General features: G+C 41.0%; 1 protein-coding gene across 2 annotated transcripts in view; it reads right to left on the bottom strand.

Annotated features, from left to right (window-relative positions):
- LRP5 (LDL receptor related protein 5) overlaps nucleotides 1-13,864 on the bottom strand; it is a 93,556-nt gene that overhangs the window by 18,723 nt on the left and 60,969 nt on the right. For both annotated transcript variants that reach the window (XM_072117992.1, XM_072117993.1), the window contains exons 9-14: nucleotides 11,610-11,899; nucleotides 11,280-11,506; nucleotides 10,252-10,436; nucleotides 6,819-7,142; nucleotides 5,663-5,865; nucleotides 984-1,195 (exon numbers count right to left, since the gene is read on the bottom strand). In XM_072117992.1, coding sequence (XP_071974093.1) covers nucleotides 984-1,195; nucleotides 5,663-5,865; nucleotides 6,819-7,142; nucleotides 10,252-10,436; nucleotides 11,280-11,506; nucleotides 11,610-11,899 — 1,441 coding nt within the window. The remainder of the gene's footprint in view (nucleotides 1-983; nucleotides 1,196-5,662; nucleotides 5,866-6,818; nucleotides 7,143-10,251; nucleotides 10,437-11,279; nucleotides 11,507-11,609; nucleotides 11,900-13,864) is intronic.

Raw genomic sequence — 13,864 nt, 5'->3', positions numbered from 1 at the left:
GCTGAATTCTCTAAACATATGTTTGACAAACCCATCTGTAGCTCCTCACCAGATGTGTCACACATGGTTCCCATTTTGCCCGCTTGTTTATCTGTCTTTAAGGACTTCACCAGCAGAACATATTGGAAAAAAAAAATGTCAAGTTTCTAACATTCAGCCCTGACAGGCAGAAAAGCATAACCAGACACCTAACAGAAGATGGGCTTCTACATGATCACATGGTGTTACAAATATCAACATGAAAAAGGTATAGCCAATCTTTATAGAGGACTGTTTCAATAAATTATTCTATTCACCCTGTCAGAGGATCAAAAAAAAAAAAAAAAAATAGCTATTCCCTCGCTGGGGGGTTTAAAACAACAAAAGTACTCCCCCCTCCTATGTGCTCACGTTCTCCTGCTGTGTCCATTGTCAGAACTCCTCACTCATGCCCCTCCCTCAGCCTCTCCCCTGCTACCTCAATAGACCACCACAAGCAATTCTCATTTAAACTCACCTCCTCCCCGGGTCTCAACCACACACTGCTACGAAAGAGACAGGTAACGTTTGAAAGCCTGTCATAATGTAAAAATTTCCATCCTGATGACAGGTTCCCTTTAAAGGGTTGTTTTTATTTTTTGTAATATAAACAAAAAAAGAAAACCCTTTAAATTCTATATTTTCAAATTCTAATGGCCCTAACAAATTTGCAAAGGTCAGCGTGCCACCTCCTGTGATGAGGTGTTCTTGGACATTGCCTGGATGCGCTAACCGTATCATCCATCATATGTGTATCCCATCATCTACTGTATGGTTCTTCCATTGTATTTGTATTGTAATGTAAAGGCTCAATATCTCAAACTAGAGCTGCTAGAAAGAAATGGAAGATTTTTTTGGAATCTGCAGCTCAAAAAAAAACATAACCCCCTCCTAATACATATGTACATGTATTCCCATCTTTAAGATGCTTATTCATTTTGGTTAATACCCAATCTCAACCTTACCCTCGTTCAGCATTCAGAGCAATAGCCCTCGGCTTGTCATGTTCTCCAGATAAAACTGTGCCAATGTAATCTCCGGAAATCCTCTTGACATGGATGCTGTTGGTGGCCTCACATGTCCAGTATAAGGTGCGACTGTATACATCAATGCTCAGATCATGGGGCTGTTTTTCTACAGATTGGCTTTGGTTTGGAGTGGATACTACAACAAGAGGCTGTAGAAGGAAAACAAAAATGTAGCGGATAAACAGAAAAATATACATAAAAATGATAGAAAGGAGCAGATTTACCATAGGTTTTATTGCACGGTCCTGGGCTCAGATACAAACATTAGAATAAGCTCCTCAAACCTACTATGTGCCACCTTTCACACAAAGGGGTTGTCCATTTTCAGAAAATGATTGATATTGTGTACAACTTTTCAATATACTTTCTGTATCAATTCCTCACTGTTTTCTCCATCTCTGCTCGCGGTCATTAAACAGGAAGCTTCATTCTTTACTTCCTGGGGCTATATAGCGGTCCCTGGTCATGTGACGTCACACAAGTGCATGGCTCGTTATATCACAGAGTAATTAGAGTTGTGTGTTATAATGAGACATGGTCACATGTCATGACCATGGAGCGGTTATATATCGACAGGAAGTCAACATAGAAACATCCTATAGAATGACAGCAAGCAGAGATCTAGAAACCGTGAGGAATTTATAAAGAAAAATGTATCGAAAATTTTTATTACTAACTTTTCATTTCATTAAACAAGCAATATTGTTTATTTGCCAAAAGTGGACGACCCCTTTTGACCTTTACGTCCTACATCATTTTATCATTACTCTACCCACATCTCTTTTTATTATTTTATCCCACAGCGCACATGAGGTAATATTTTTTACCTTAAACATGATGAACCCCCCCTCCACCCCTCAACTCCTACAAACCTCTATCACAGACATATATTATGTTAGGTTATGTTGTACAATAGAAACGTTTCAACATAGCCCTTCAACATAGCCCTTAGGGCCATGATCACAAAAAACATGAGAATTAAATACTGCCAAAAAACCTTAATTAAATATTAAGCAGAAAACACAAATCTTCCCATCGGATGCCAACCGCTGAAAATATTTTCTTATATTACTTGGCCGTTTCGTCTTCCTTGGCTCAATGTAAGTGGAGATTACTTGGCATCCATCCCAGAAAGAAGTGTCCTTGACCTCAGATGTAGTATTTGGCCCTCAGCGATTGAGCACAATAGAAAGCGAAATTAACCGGATGAGGAGCCGGTTTTGGAGGTCTAATAGCTGCACTTTACTTTCAGCCGTCCATTTCGATTTAATTACGCCAGAGAGATATGTAAATCAGACAGCAGATTCCAGTATTTTAGGTCATAACCTGTTGTCAATATTTAAAGGGGGTACTCCCAAAAAGGATAACATATTCTCTAAAAGCACAGGCAGTCTCATTGGAAGACACCTACTACTTCCTCCCATTGGCTATAAACACCCAATCCTCTCCATCAAACAAACATTGGTCAATTGCATTAAAAGGAGAGGTCATAAAAAAGCCGCTGTCATAAGAAGCAGCTCATGGCAAAGGGTCATACATGTTGGGTTATCGCCAGAAATGTCACTGAAACTGAGATTACTTTAAATGAGCATTTACTGAAACAGGGGATTGAAATATCGGCCTTCAAAAGGTCAGTATTTAATCTACTAGCCTCAGAAATCTACCTATAAGTATTCTCATCAAAAGTCACAAAAATGAGCTGGTGGAGAGATATTTTACCGGAGAGGAGACTCACTTGGAGGCTGAAGGAGAAGCATCCTTTCAGGCGCCCCTCTCTTGGTTCTATAGCACCTAGAAACATGCTATTGGTGTCGTATGAAAGATAAAATATAATCTACCATTTGCTTTTATACATTATAAACCAAACATACCTTGAGAATCCTGTAGCGACACTGATGCTGAAACATATATGTCATTTAATCCCAGAACCAAGTGGTTTTTCTCAAAAACAATTATAAGATTCAAGTCCTTGGGTGCAGACTGAATGCCGCACACAACAGAACTATCTGAACTGTCCAGACAGGACTAATCAACCTGAGCTGGATGACTCATACACAGCAGCTGGGGGATGGCACAGCTATTGATTACTTCTGTCCGTCAGTGACAACACAGTGATTTCTCATTTCCTCAGCAAATACTGGGCAGGAAAAGGCAGAAGCAGTGCATAACTGGGGTAAAGAGGAGAAACAGCAGGGAAGCCACAGTAGATACAGAGTCTCATTATCATAATTTTATAATTGTGTTTTCAGCAAACCATTCAGCTCAGGAAATTAACAAGATATGTTTCTGCATCAGTACAGCTACAGCATTCTCAAGCTATGTTTGGTTCATAATGCATAAAACCAAAAATAGTAGATTTCCTTTAAACATCAGGCTTGTGGTTCTGTGAGCTATAAAAACCAGAGTTATTAACAGCAAGGTGGGAACACATGGAGATTGGATCTTTAACTGCAGCTTGCATTGTCAACTTTAAGTGATTGTATCTCCAGTACTTTAGCCCACAGAGCCAAAAGCCTGTCTCTAGACACTATAGAAGCTAAAATAGGGGTGTCTGAAGTGACATTTCCCCTGCAGCCTCTAAACTTGACTCACCTTGGGTAAAATATGATTCTTCTCTACTCATTTGACTTGAAAAATTTTGTCTTTTTACCTACTTAAAAAAAATTCATTTTTAAATTTAAAAGAGGGAATCCTTGAAAGGACATTTCATAACCCAACTGTGGGTGCTAATAGATTAATGGGGTAAATACCAGCATCCTATAAATTAAGCTTCAACAAACACCCTGTGTGCGGCCATTACACCAAAGTACAACGGCAGTGTACAAAGTAAAGCGGCTTGAATGGAACAGAGTTGCAAAATAACCAATAGATGTGATGTCTCAAGCTTGTGAAGAAGCTGCGCTGAGTGGAATAACTTTGTGGCAGTGATGTTGTCGGGCTCATACTAAAGTCTGACAATGGCAGAATTAGCCACATCAGCCAAGTTATGCTTTCTAGGAAAGTAAGCAATGTCCTGGCTCTCACATTATTAGAAATGACACCTCCATACAGACAATTTTATAGCACCAATCTAGTACAGGGAGAAGCAAAACTGATCCTTTATGCAAATCTCAAGGTAAAGAAGAAAAAAATACAACCCCTCGCTCAATGTGATTTCACAGTATGAAATCTGTTCCATATATCATCCATTTAGGCCGTTAAATATGAAAATAAAGGAGCAATTCGGGTTGCTGACACATACAGTGAACATGGTCTCTCTCCAGCTCCATCCCAAGAGATCCATCTGTTCTTTGGCTTACACCCCATAAAATCTGGCATCCTTTCAACTCAGATTCATTTCAATTGCAATTCTATTCGAATGATGGCATGTTTGTTTTTAGAGCGTGTGAAATACCAAGCATGCAAAACTAATAACTTTGGGACTGGCCAAAATACCTCCACATGGAAAGAGTCTTTGATTTCTGTCCACTGAGACTTTACCTTTGAAAGAACCCAGCCTTGAAGTGCCATGCACAAAGGTCTAAGAAGTGAAAAGATGACTCCTGCTAAGGGAAGTATCCATTTCATTCGCGATATAACAGAGGGAAAATTCCTAGAAACCATTAAAGGGTTTTCCCACAATAGGCATTTATCACCCATAATAGAAATTATTGCATTGGAAAAGTAAATATGTCTAAAATGCCAGGAGGTTGCTGTTAGAACCCCCACAAGAACAGGGGTCCCCTTTTTCTCCATTCACCATTTATGAGCATGGCATTTCAAAACCCCCTTGAAAATTAGAAATGTGATCATATTAAAGGGAACCTGCTAGTAATAGGTTCCAATAGAGCCCTAGTAACTGACAGACTTTTAGCTAAAAATGGTTTCCCTCAGATGCCCATAAATTTAACTCTATAACCTTACCTTGCATATAGACAAAACGAATGCAAGTCAGATGGGGAATGGCGTCCTCGGGCTGAATCCAGCAGCTCCTCCCCTGCCTTGTCAGCATTTGGTAAATAATGTCATAACCAGGGTGACATCATCTAAGGTAATTAGCAAAATTAACCTCCTGTATGTATCTGATCACATGAAATCACAGCATGCCTGCATGAAGGATGGGGAGGAATAGAATTCCATGTAGGCGTGATTTCATGTGATCAGATACATGCATAGGATACAGTTTGCTAATGTTAGAAGGCTAAAGGAACTTAGATGTGGTCACTTGACATTACTTGCTGAATGCTGAGAAGGCATGGGAAGGGGGACAGCTGGATTCAGCCTAAATAAAATCACACCCTGTCTGACTCGCTCTAGAGGTCGCTATATGCAAGGCAAGGTTATAACGTTGATTTATTGGGATCCAAGGTAAACAATTTTTAGCGACAGAAAGGGTGTACGTTGGTTAAAAGGGCTTTATGGGAACCTCTTACCAGCTGTATTTGTGAAAACGCTGGTGACGGGTTCCCTTTAACTTAAAATAAACTCTGTCTATCTCTACATTGCGAACAATGTAGCATCTTGACTTGGAGTTTAACATATCATTCAGTATCAAAATTGGAAAAAACTGTTCAGCCAACTGTAAAAAAAAAAAAAAAAATCAAACATAGAAAAACCTTAGAACCTTCAAGTTTTACCTGTGTCCCATCATCCTTGGCCCTTTTAATGATATTCTGGCGCCCATCCACCCAGTAGATGAGTTTATCTAAAGGGTCATAGACAATGGCTTTCACATTCCTGAGGCCGTGGATTGGAAGAATGATGTCCGGACTCTGCTGTTCATCTACCAACATTCGGTTGATTGCCGTTTTCTGACTAAACAACAGGAAGCTGGAAGGCACTGGAATATACAACACGGGATGCCATTTAGTACTATGGAATCACTCCCTGGCCAATAATTATCAAGAAATTGATTTCCTAATTTAGCTTTCCCCAGTTTATATCAGGTCCTGATTTGTAGAGGAGATATAATAAGCGTTTATTTCTTAAGTTTTTCCATGACTTTATACTGAATGTCACTAGGAATGTAATTTTTAGGTGGTGACGGGTTCAAATACCCCATGTTATTTTGAATTTAAAAATGCCTTTTGTCAGCATTCGGAATCATTTCATTGGTTTATAATAGTTTGTTTTACATTACCAGGCTACTTACCAGCAGCGAGTGGCGAGTCCCTGGGGGAGGGGCAGTTTTTGTGTGCCTGCATGAGTTACCTATCCTCTACACTCATCCAACTCCCTCCCCACTTCCTGTCACGTGCATTGAGCAGGCAGGGGAGAGAGGGGGGATGGTGTGGAGAGGAGGAAGAATATATCAAAAAGCCTGAGACACAGTTGGTTGCATCAGCGTATGCACAGTCAGTGAATCGGGAGTAGTATGCCCCTGTCACACAGTACATGTGCTGAAGGTCTGCCACAAAACTAAGGCGATGGACTTGAAATCCATTGGGGTTTCCCCGCGCAGGTTCGAATCCTGCCGACTACGAATTTTTTTTTATTTTGTGTTTTGTTTCTAAATTTGTCTAACAACTGGGAGGAACACTGGGTGTGAATGAATTGCAGCTGCACTAGAATCAGTGGAGCGATCCAAATGATCCTTGGATCGGAAGGAAGTTGTGAATGTTCCACTTTAAACGTGAGGTCTCCTCTCATATGCCATTTCTGGTAGTTATTTGTCTTGTGTATATTTAGGCACATGGTGGCACTTAACAATATGCGCGCTGAATACTATCGTAATCAACAATGTTCAAGTCATTTCGAGCTGTAAATAAAGTCGTGAACACCCCTGGTACGTACAGCTGCAGTTCCTGTGGTTGGAGTCCAGAGTGTAATGAGAGGAGCAGCTACATCTGTATCCATTTGGCACAGCGAGGCAGAGCTGACTGCAATGTCCATTGTTCTGCATACACTCATTGGATCCGTCCTGCCGGGAGGAGTGGAATACCAGGATGTCCATAACAAAGTCCAAGTGACCTTGGATCAAAGTCCGATTCTTGCCATTCACTTTGTCTGCCCTTTCAATGCTGTGCAGGTTCCAGTCCGTCCAGTAGATGTAGTCACTGTACTGGGTAAGTCCAAAAGGGTGTGGCAGATCATCCGCAATGATCACCCTGTCATGGCCTGTTGAGTAGAGGGAGTCAAAGGTCATTTGGCAGCTTACAGAAAAACTCAAACATACCAAACACCACATATATGTGTTAAGTTACTTGAGATGAACGATACATAGAAGAGAAAACCTGTCAAAAATCCTTATGCAGGTTTTACAAAATACTTGCATTTTACTTGTAATATCATATTACTCTTTTATCTCCTCTAACTACTCTACTGTAACTACTACCTGCCGCTACTTCTTATTGAAAAGGAGAATGTAAAGATTTAGGAAGAACTTTTCTGCGATTCCATTTATTGTATTGCTGACCAGTGTTCTTCATTTTACTTTCAGTTCAAACAGTATTCCAAAATGTGTTCCCCTTACTTTATTTAACATGGTTGCTCAACAAGGATGGATATGATGATGGCCCTGAAGCACATTAATTGTAGAGACTGCTCTTGTTGCATCATAAATACAGCCATACAGTATAGAAGACTTCGGAAAACACAATACTGACATGAACCCTTATTCAGCCATACATCTGTCTGGAGACCAATGTTCACAACAGGGGTGGATTCATAGTGGACATAGAAAACAATTGCAGGACTAAATGTAATGTTCATGTAAAGATCAGGATCAGAGAAAATTGTTTATGTTATAAAGTGTTCCAACCCAACCCCAAAATATAACTATTGAATACGTAAATCTAAACTTTCTCATCGGGGGTTTAACGCAAGTCCTTCCAGATTAAATCAAATCAAAAGACAAGGGGGCACGGTCTCAGTCTGGAGAAAACAAGGTTTAATCACCAGAGGCGACAGGGCTTTTTTTACTATGAGAACTGTGAATTTGTGGAACAGCCTGACTCAGGGACTGGTCACTGATCCCTTCCTCATCCAATCCCCTCCCTTTGGTTGAACTTGATGGACATGTGTCTGTAGACTTTAACCCTAGAGGGTCTGATCATTCCTACCATAAACTCCAATACAGCAGGATTTCAGTACATGGTGGATTTGCTGAAGATCTCTTACATTATGGCACTGTAAGGAATCTTCAGAAATGACAAGGCCTGGAGTCTCTTACAGACTCCTGGAAGAGAGCCAAGATGTCAGTGCCCATGCACCACAAGAGATATACATGGCCCTGGCATTTAACTGGTTAACACAAGAGATCGGTGGTGCATAATGCAGCAAACACCCTGTATGCTTAAAGAGGTTTCAGCCGGGGAGCACTCTTCAAACATCCTTAATGATGTTAAGGTGCTAATACATTCAGATTCCAAAAGCTAGTAGAAAATATCCAACCCACGGAAGAACCTTAACTGCAAAAAGTTTAAGGAGTCTAAATATAACAGGAAAATGTGGCACATCAAATGTTCCATGCAAGATGAAAATCTAAACCCTCCTTATAAAGTGCAGAGTGTCCAAGTGCTAGCACATTCGTCATATGTGACCATTGGGAACATGTATGACCCTTCTGTGCTCCAGTCTGCATACAGCTTATATCACAGCTATATGTGAGGAATGACCATAAAACGCATGAAGTCATAATATTCTCAGACAGCCGCTGAAAGGAGGAATTAATAAAGTGCCATGAGACAACAGCTGGCTTTCTGCTTAAAACTTCGCCTTACATCATCGACTTTATATTTAGGTTGGGGTGCCATGTCTATTTCTTGTATAAAGTTACTGACAGAAAAAGAATATTCTGGTGCAATAAACTAATGAGACAATAGAACAGAATTAGATTCCATAGTATTAAGGGGGACCTGTCACCACAGATCTCCCCTACAATCCTCAACCAGTATTCTTTTAGTTCAGTTTTATTTATGCTTTATTTCTATAATTGCTAGAACCATTTGTTTAAAAATAACATTCATTCACTTGCATTCGGAAGAGAAAGTCAAGGAGGTGGGGGATCTCCAACATACAGTCAAGCTGGCTTGCCTTCTCCCAGGCAGGCAGCGCATGCACGGTGTGCCCATGATGGAGACCATTGCAAGCTGGGGCACACAAGGGCGCAACGGCCCACTGCACATGAGCGGAAACTCTGCTGGATTAGGAGTGTGGATTATGAGAGAAGGCAGGCACAGCTAGTCAGCTAGACTTTATCCGAATGCCAGTGGAGGTATCTGACTACATTCGCATGACCGACATGGGGATGTACATATGGCCAAATATACGTCCCCATAGACTGCAATAGGCTCCTGGCGGCGGTTCCATCTTTCCCCGTGTGCACGGCGAGTGACGTCACTGGATCTCTGCACAGAGGATGGGCAGGAGGTGGATGGGATGGGGAGGGGAGTAGTAATCATCAACCATCAGGGAATTTGATTGTAGTTGACCTTTAATAAATATGCCCCAAAATGTGTTAACAAAACAGTAGAAGTCTCCTACCCTGGTGCCATAAATCCTTACCTGTATCTATTATTTTGTGGAAGCATTTCACTCAGTGCCAACAAGTCTAAATCACAAAAACAATGGGGGAGATGTTTCCAGGGCCAAGGCCAGCGCTGGGCCCATATAAGGCTGTACATAATGAATCCATAAGGGGTGAGGGGTGCTTTATATAAAACAAACAAGACAGGGCTGTATGGGATAATAAACTAGTGAATATTTTAGGGAACAGGAGACCATTTTAGTTTCTGAATATTTAATGCTGCCACATGCATTCACTGCAAAGTGGCCCACTGAGGCTCTGTTGCCCAGGGGCCTACTGAAACCTGGAGCCGACCCTTGATGTATCAATCTGCCTACGCCAGAAAACTGAAGTAATTTTCATCAGAAATGCTGTGCGCCACATTTACTAAAGGCGTTAGACCGTTTTTTAGGCTGTTTACCGATTTCTCTAAAAAGGGTCTTGTCCTCGGTAACTAGGGAGAAATGAACAGACAGAAAATAGCCCGTATGCCAGAAAATTCAATATTGTGGTGCAGCAAACTAGACCAACTAATAGGAGATGCAAAGTACAACTCTCCAGTCTTATACTGCACCAAATTTATCATCCAGCATCAGACACAGGGATTACTCTGGGGCAGCAGAGTACTGGTCTAAAAACATTAATTAACATTAAAAACATTAATACATCTCCCCCATTAAGTACTTTGTCCCTTTTTGATCTGAGGTGAATTCGTTTTACCCAGCATGTTGGATGATTGAATCATGTTTGTGTCCAGGTCTGTCCAATAAAGCCTTTGGTCGGCGTAGTCAATAGTCAGATCATTGGCGCGGCCTAGTTTATCAACCAAAGTGATGATGTTGGTCCCATCCATGTAAGCACGGACTATCCTGGGCATTCCACCCCATTCTGTCCAATACATGTAACTGTAATGATTAGAAAGAAGAAATTAACAAAGTTTATACTACTACTACTCAACATGAATCATGATGGCACAAGCTGAGGTTCCAACACACATGTGAAGAAGGCCTAATATACCATAACAAGCAAAGAGTCACATTGAGACGTTGTGCTGGCCTAGTTGAGGAGGCATGGTCTTATCCGCAGCATGTTATAGAGCAGTGCTGTGCAGATTCATCTATAGTTTGTGAAGAAGCAGATTTATAGGTTTGTATTTTATGTGCCAAGGAGTCCAGTGGGTGGTCTCATTGAATACTTGTATGAGAAAGAATATAGAAAGGACTGTTCACACACTGAGAATCATCTGCTGAACTCCGAAGTAAAGAGAAAATATACATTTTAAGAAATAAGGTACCAGTTACGTTGGACTTTTCACACACTAATTTACAGTAAATTCAAATCTGCTCAACTCACAAATCAGACTGCATTTACAGTTTCCAAGCAACACTTGAGTGAGTGAATGAATGCAAATTGATTTCATAACTTAAGGGAGTTATACCACATTTGCAAGCTATCCCCAATCCTGAGGGCATAGGAAGCAGATCGGTGAGGGTCCGGCTTCTGATATTTGGAGTGGCAGGACAAGCAGTCCTGCTGCTCCATTTAGCAATACGGGAAGGTTGGAAATTTCCAAGCACAGCACTCTGCCATCTCAACACTTCCATTTATTACAATATCACTTGCAGACATGGTACAAGCCCTTTAAAATACTTTCTCCAGCATTTTTTGGATTTTTCATCTCCAATCTCCACTCCTGCCAAGCAAAAATAGGTTAACAGGATGCATCATTAATATTGTCAGTAACTTACCCCTGTGCTGGATCCAATGCAAGTGATCTTGGGTTTTCGAGATCCTTCCATACTAAAACTTGCCTGAACTGTCCATCAAGACGAGACACTTCTATGCGATTGGTACCAGTGTCAGCCCAGTAAAGGTTCTTTCCCATCCAGTCAACGGCCATTCCCTCTGGGTAGTCGAGACCAAACTCAATAACATGTTCTACCGAGCTCCCGTTCATAAATGCCCTGCTTATGGTCTGCAGAAACAAAGAAAAAAAAGAGCTTTCACTTTCAGAACTCCGTTATATCCAAGAAAGCGTTATGAGGATATGTAATTGATAATGCAGCAGATTATGGTACCTTAAGTGTAATATCTGTCCAGTAGATCCTATTATCGGACACATCAAAGTCCAGAGCTGATGCATCTTTAACACCCGTAAGTGGAATGGCCACATTATTGTTGTTGGTCTCTAAAGAAATCCTATGAATTGCTGCCCTACTTGTGAAAACCAAGAAGGCCTCAGGAATGATGCAGGTCTTCATGTCACTCAACAGTTCTAGACCCATTGGGCAGGAACATCGTACGGCACGGGGAGTGAAGAAACATAGGTGACTGCAGCCTCCATTATGATCTGCACAAGGGTTTGTTCCTGGAGTGATAGACGTAAATTACTAAATGCTGAAATTTTACATAAGAGTAGTTAACAGACTTTCAACAACAAAAGTTTTTCATACTAAGCGGATAGCCCTGATGGGAATAATAAAAGTCATTTCGGTAAAGCTCTGTAAATATGTAACTAATCAACAGAATTGTAGGCGGGCAAAGTTATAAAATGAGAAGAAAAAAAAACAGTCGATCTATAAGTTCCTTGTCGAAAATGTTTCTTGTACTGGGTTTTTTGTCAAGTATTATTCAGGATGCCAATAATAATAGTAGTAATAGAAAAATGCCACTGGTAATTAAACTAAAGTATACCTTAAAGAGGACCCTTCACCCATAAAAAAGGAGCTGCTTACTCCTGGTGCTACCCCATTCCGATAAAGCTAGCAGACACTACCACGCAGCACAATAGGAACGCTGGAGGCATTGCTTCTCCCCAAGACCACCCCTACTACGCCATAGGCCGTCACCGCCTCCTAGTCCGGTGCCCTCATTAATACGCCGGACCATTTTGAGCGTGGTCCCATGTTGCTATTGTACTGCGCGGCAGTGTCTGCTAGCTTTATCGGAGGGTTCCGATAAAGCTAGCACTGCTAAAAATGGGTGACAGGTCCTCTTTAACTCTACAATTATGTATAGGACACATTATGAAAAATACAACAAAAAACTACAACTGCCCGAAGCCAGTATCACACACGAGCATATTGCCATATTGCCGTAGAGGCCGGAAGGAGCGCTATCATGTATGCATGTTTTTTTTTTTTTTTTTTTTACACCAAATACAGTAAGAAAATAATCAGAAGATTGGAGAGTACCATCCATTTCCTATGGTTCTAGTTCAATGAATAAGTTTGCAATGTGTATACAGTGGACATAAAGCACCACTATATTCTTGAAGTAAAGTTGTGGTTATACCATATGTCTATTCTATGTATTAAAGGAAGAAACATTTTGGAAGAAACCAAGTCCCACTTTCAATTACCGTATATACTAAAGTGTAAGCCGACCCGAGTATAAGCCGAGACCCCCAATTTTACCACCAAAAACTGGGAAAAACTATTGACTCGAGTATAAGCCGAGGGTGGAAAACGCATTGGTCACAGACCCCCCCCCCCCCAGTATATAGCCAACCAGCCCCCTATAGTATACAGCCAGCCCAGCCTGCCCCCAGTGGTATACAGCCTGCCCCCAGCATTAAAAAAAATAAATAAACTTATATACTCACCCTCCTGTGGCCCCGATGTGCAGCGCTGCTCCCCCGATGTCTGCGCCGCTTGTCTTCAGGCTTCCGTGCCAGTCTTCTTTCTTCTGCTGGGCGCCTAGTATGAGGCGCGGACGCCTGAAGACAAGCGGCGCGGACGCCTGAAGACAAGCGGCGCGGACATCAGGGGAGCAGCGCTGCACATCGGGGCCACAGGAGGGTGAGTATATAAGTTTATTATTTTTTAAGTATTTTGTACTCTTGACTCTTGTGTATTGACTCGTGTATAAGCAGAGGGGACGTTTTTCAGCATATTTTTGTGCTGAAAAACTCGGCTTATACATGAGTATATACGGTATAGGTTTTTTTTCGAATAAGAAAAAAAGGACACTAATATTCTTTATTAAATGAATAATATTACTAAGTTTACTTTTATCTTCCGCACCATTGAGTTACACAATTTTTTCGAAAGTTTAGTTGCGTTGAGTAAAAAAACATTGTGAAAAACTAATATTCACTGCATTTCTATAAAAAGATAAATCCTAGTTAAAAAGAAAAGAAAAAACAGTCCTAAAACAGGACACACTACAAGATTGTGCCCAACATATAAGTACATTGATGTTTACTTGTAAAGCAAGCTGAGTAAGAAAACAAAATCCTTTAATTGTTAAGGGAACAAATAAAGGCTTCTCTTTGAAGGTGCATGTATGTACCTGCAATCTGAAGCTAATGTGACATGCTGTTGGACAATTA

Source organism: Engystomops pustulosus, chromosome 7 (genome assembly GCF_040894005.1).
Source record: "Engystomops pustulosus chromosome 7, aEngPut4.maternal, whole genome shotgun sequence".
In the NCBI taxonomy this organism is placed as follows: domain Eukaryota; kingdom Metazoa; phylum Chordata; class Amphibia; order Anura; family Leptodactylidae; genus Engystomops; species Engystomops pustulosus.
The sequence above is the reverse complement of the archived record's forward strand: the minus strand, read 5'-3'. Positions and strand labels throughout refer to the sequence as shown.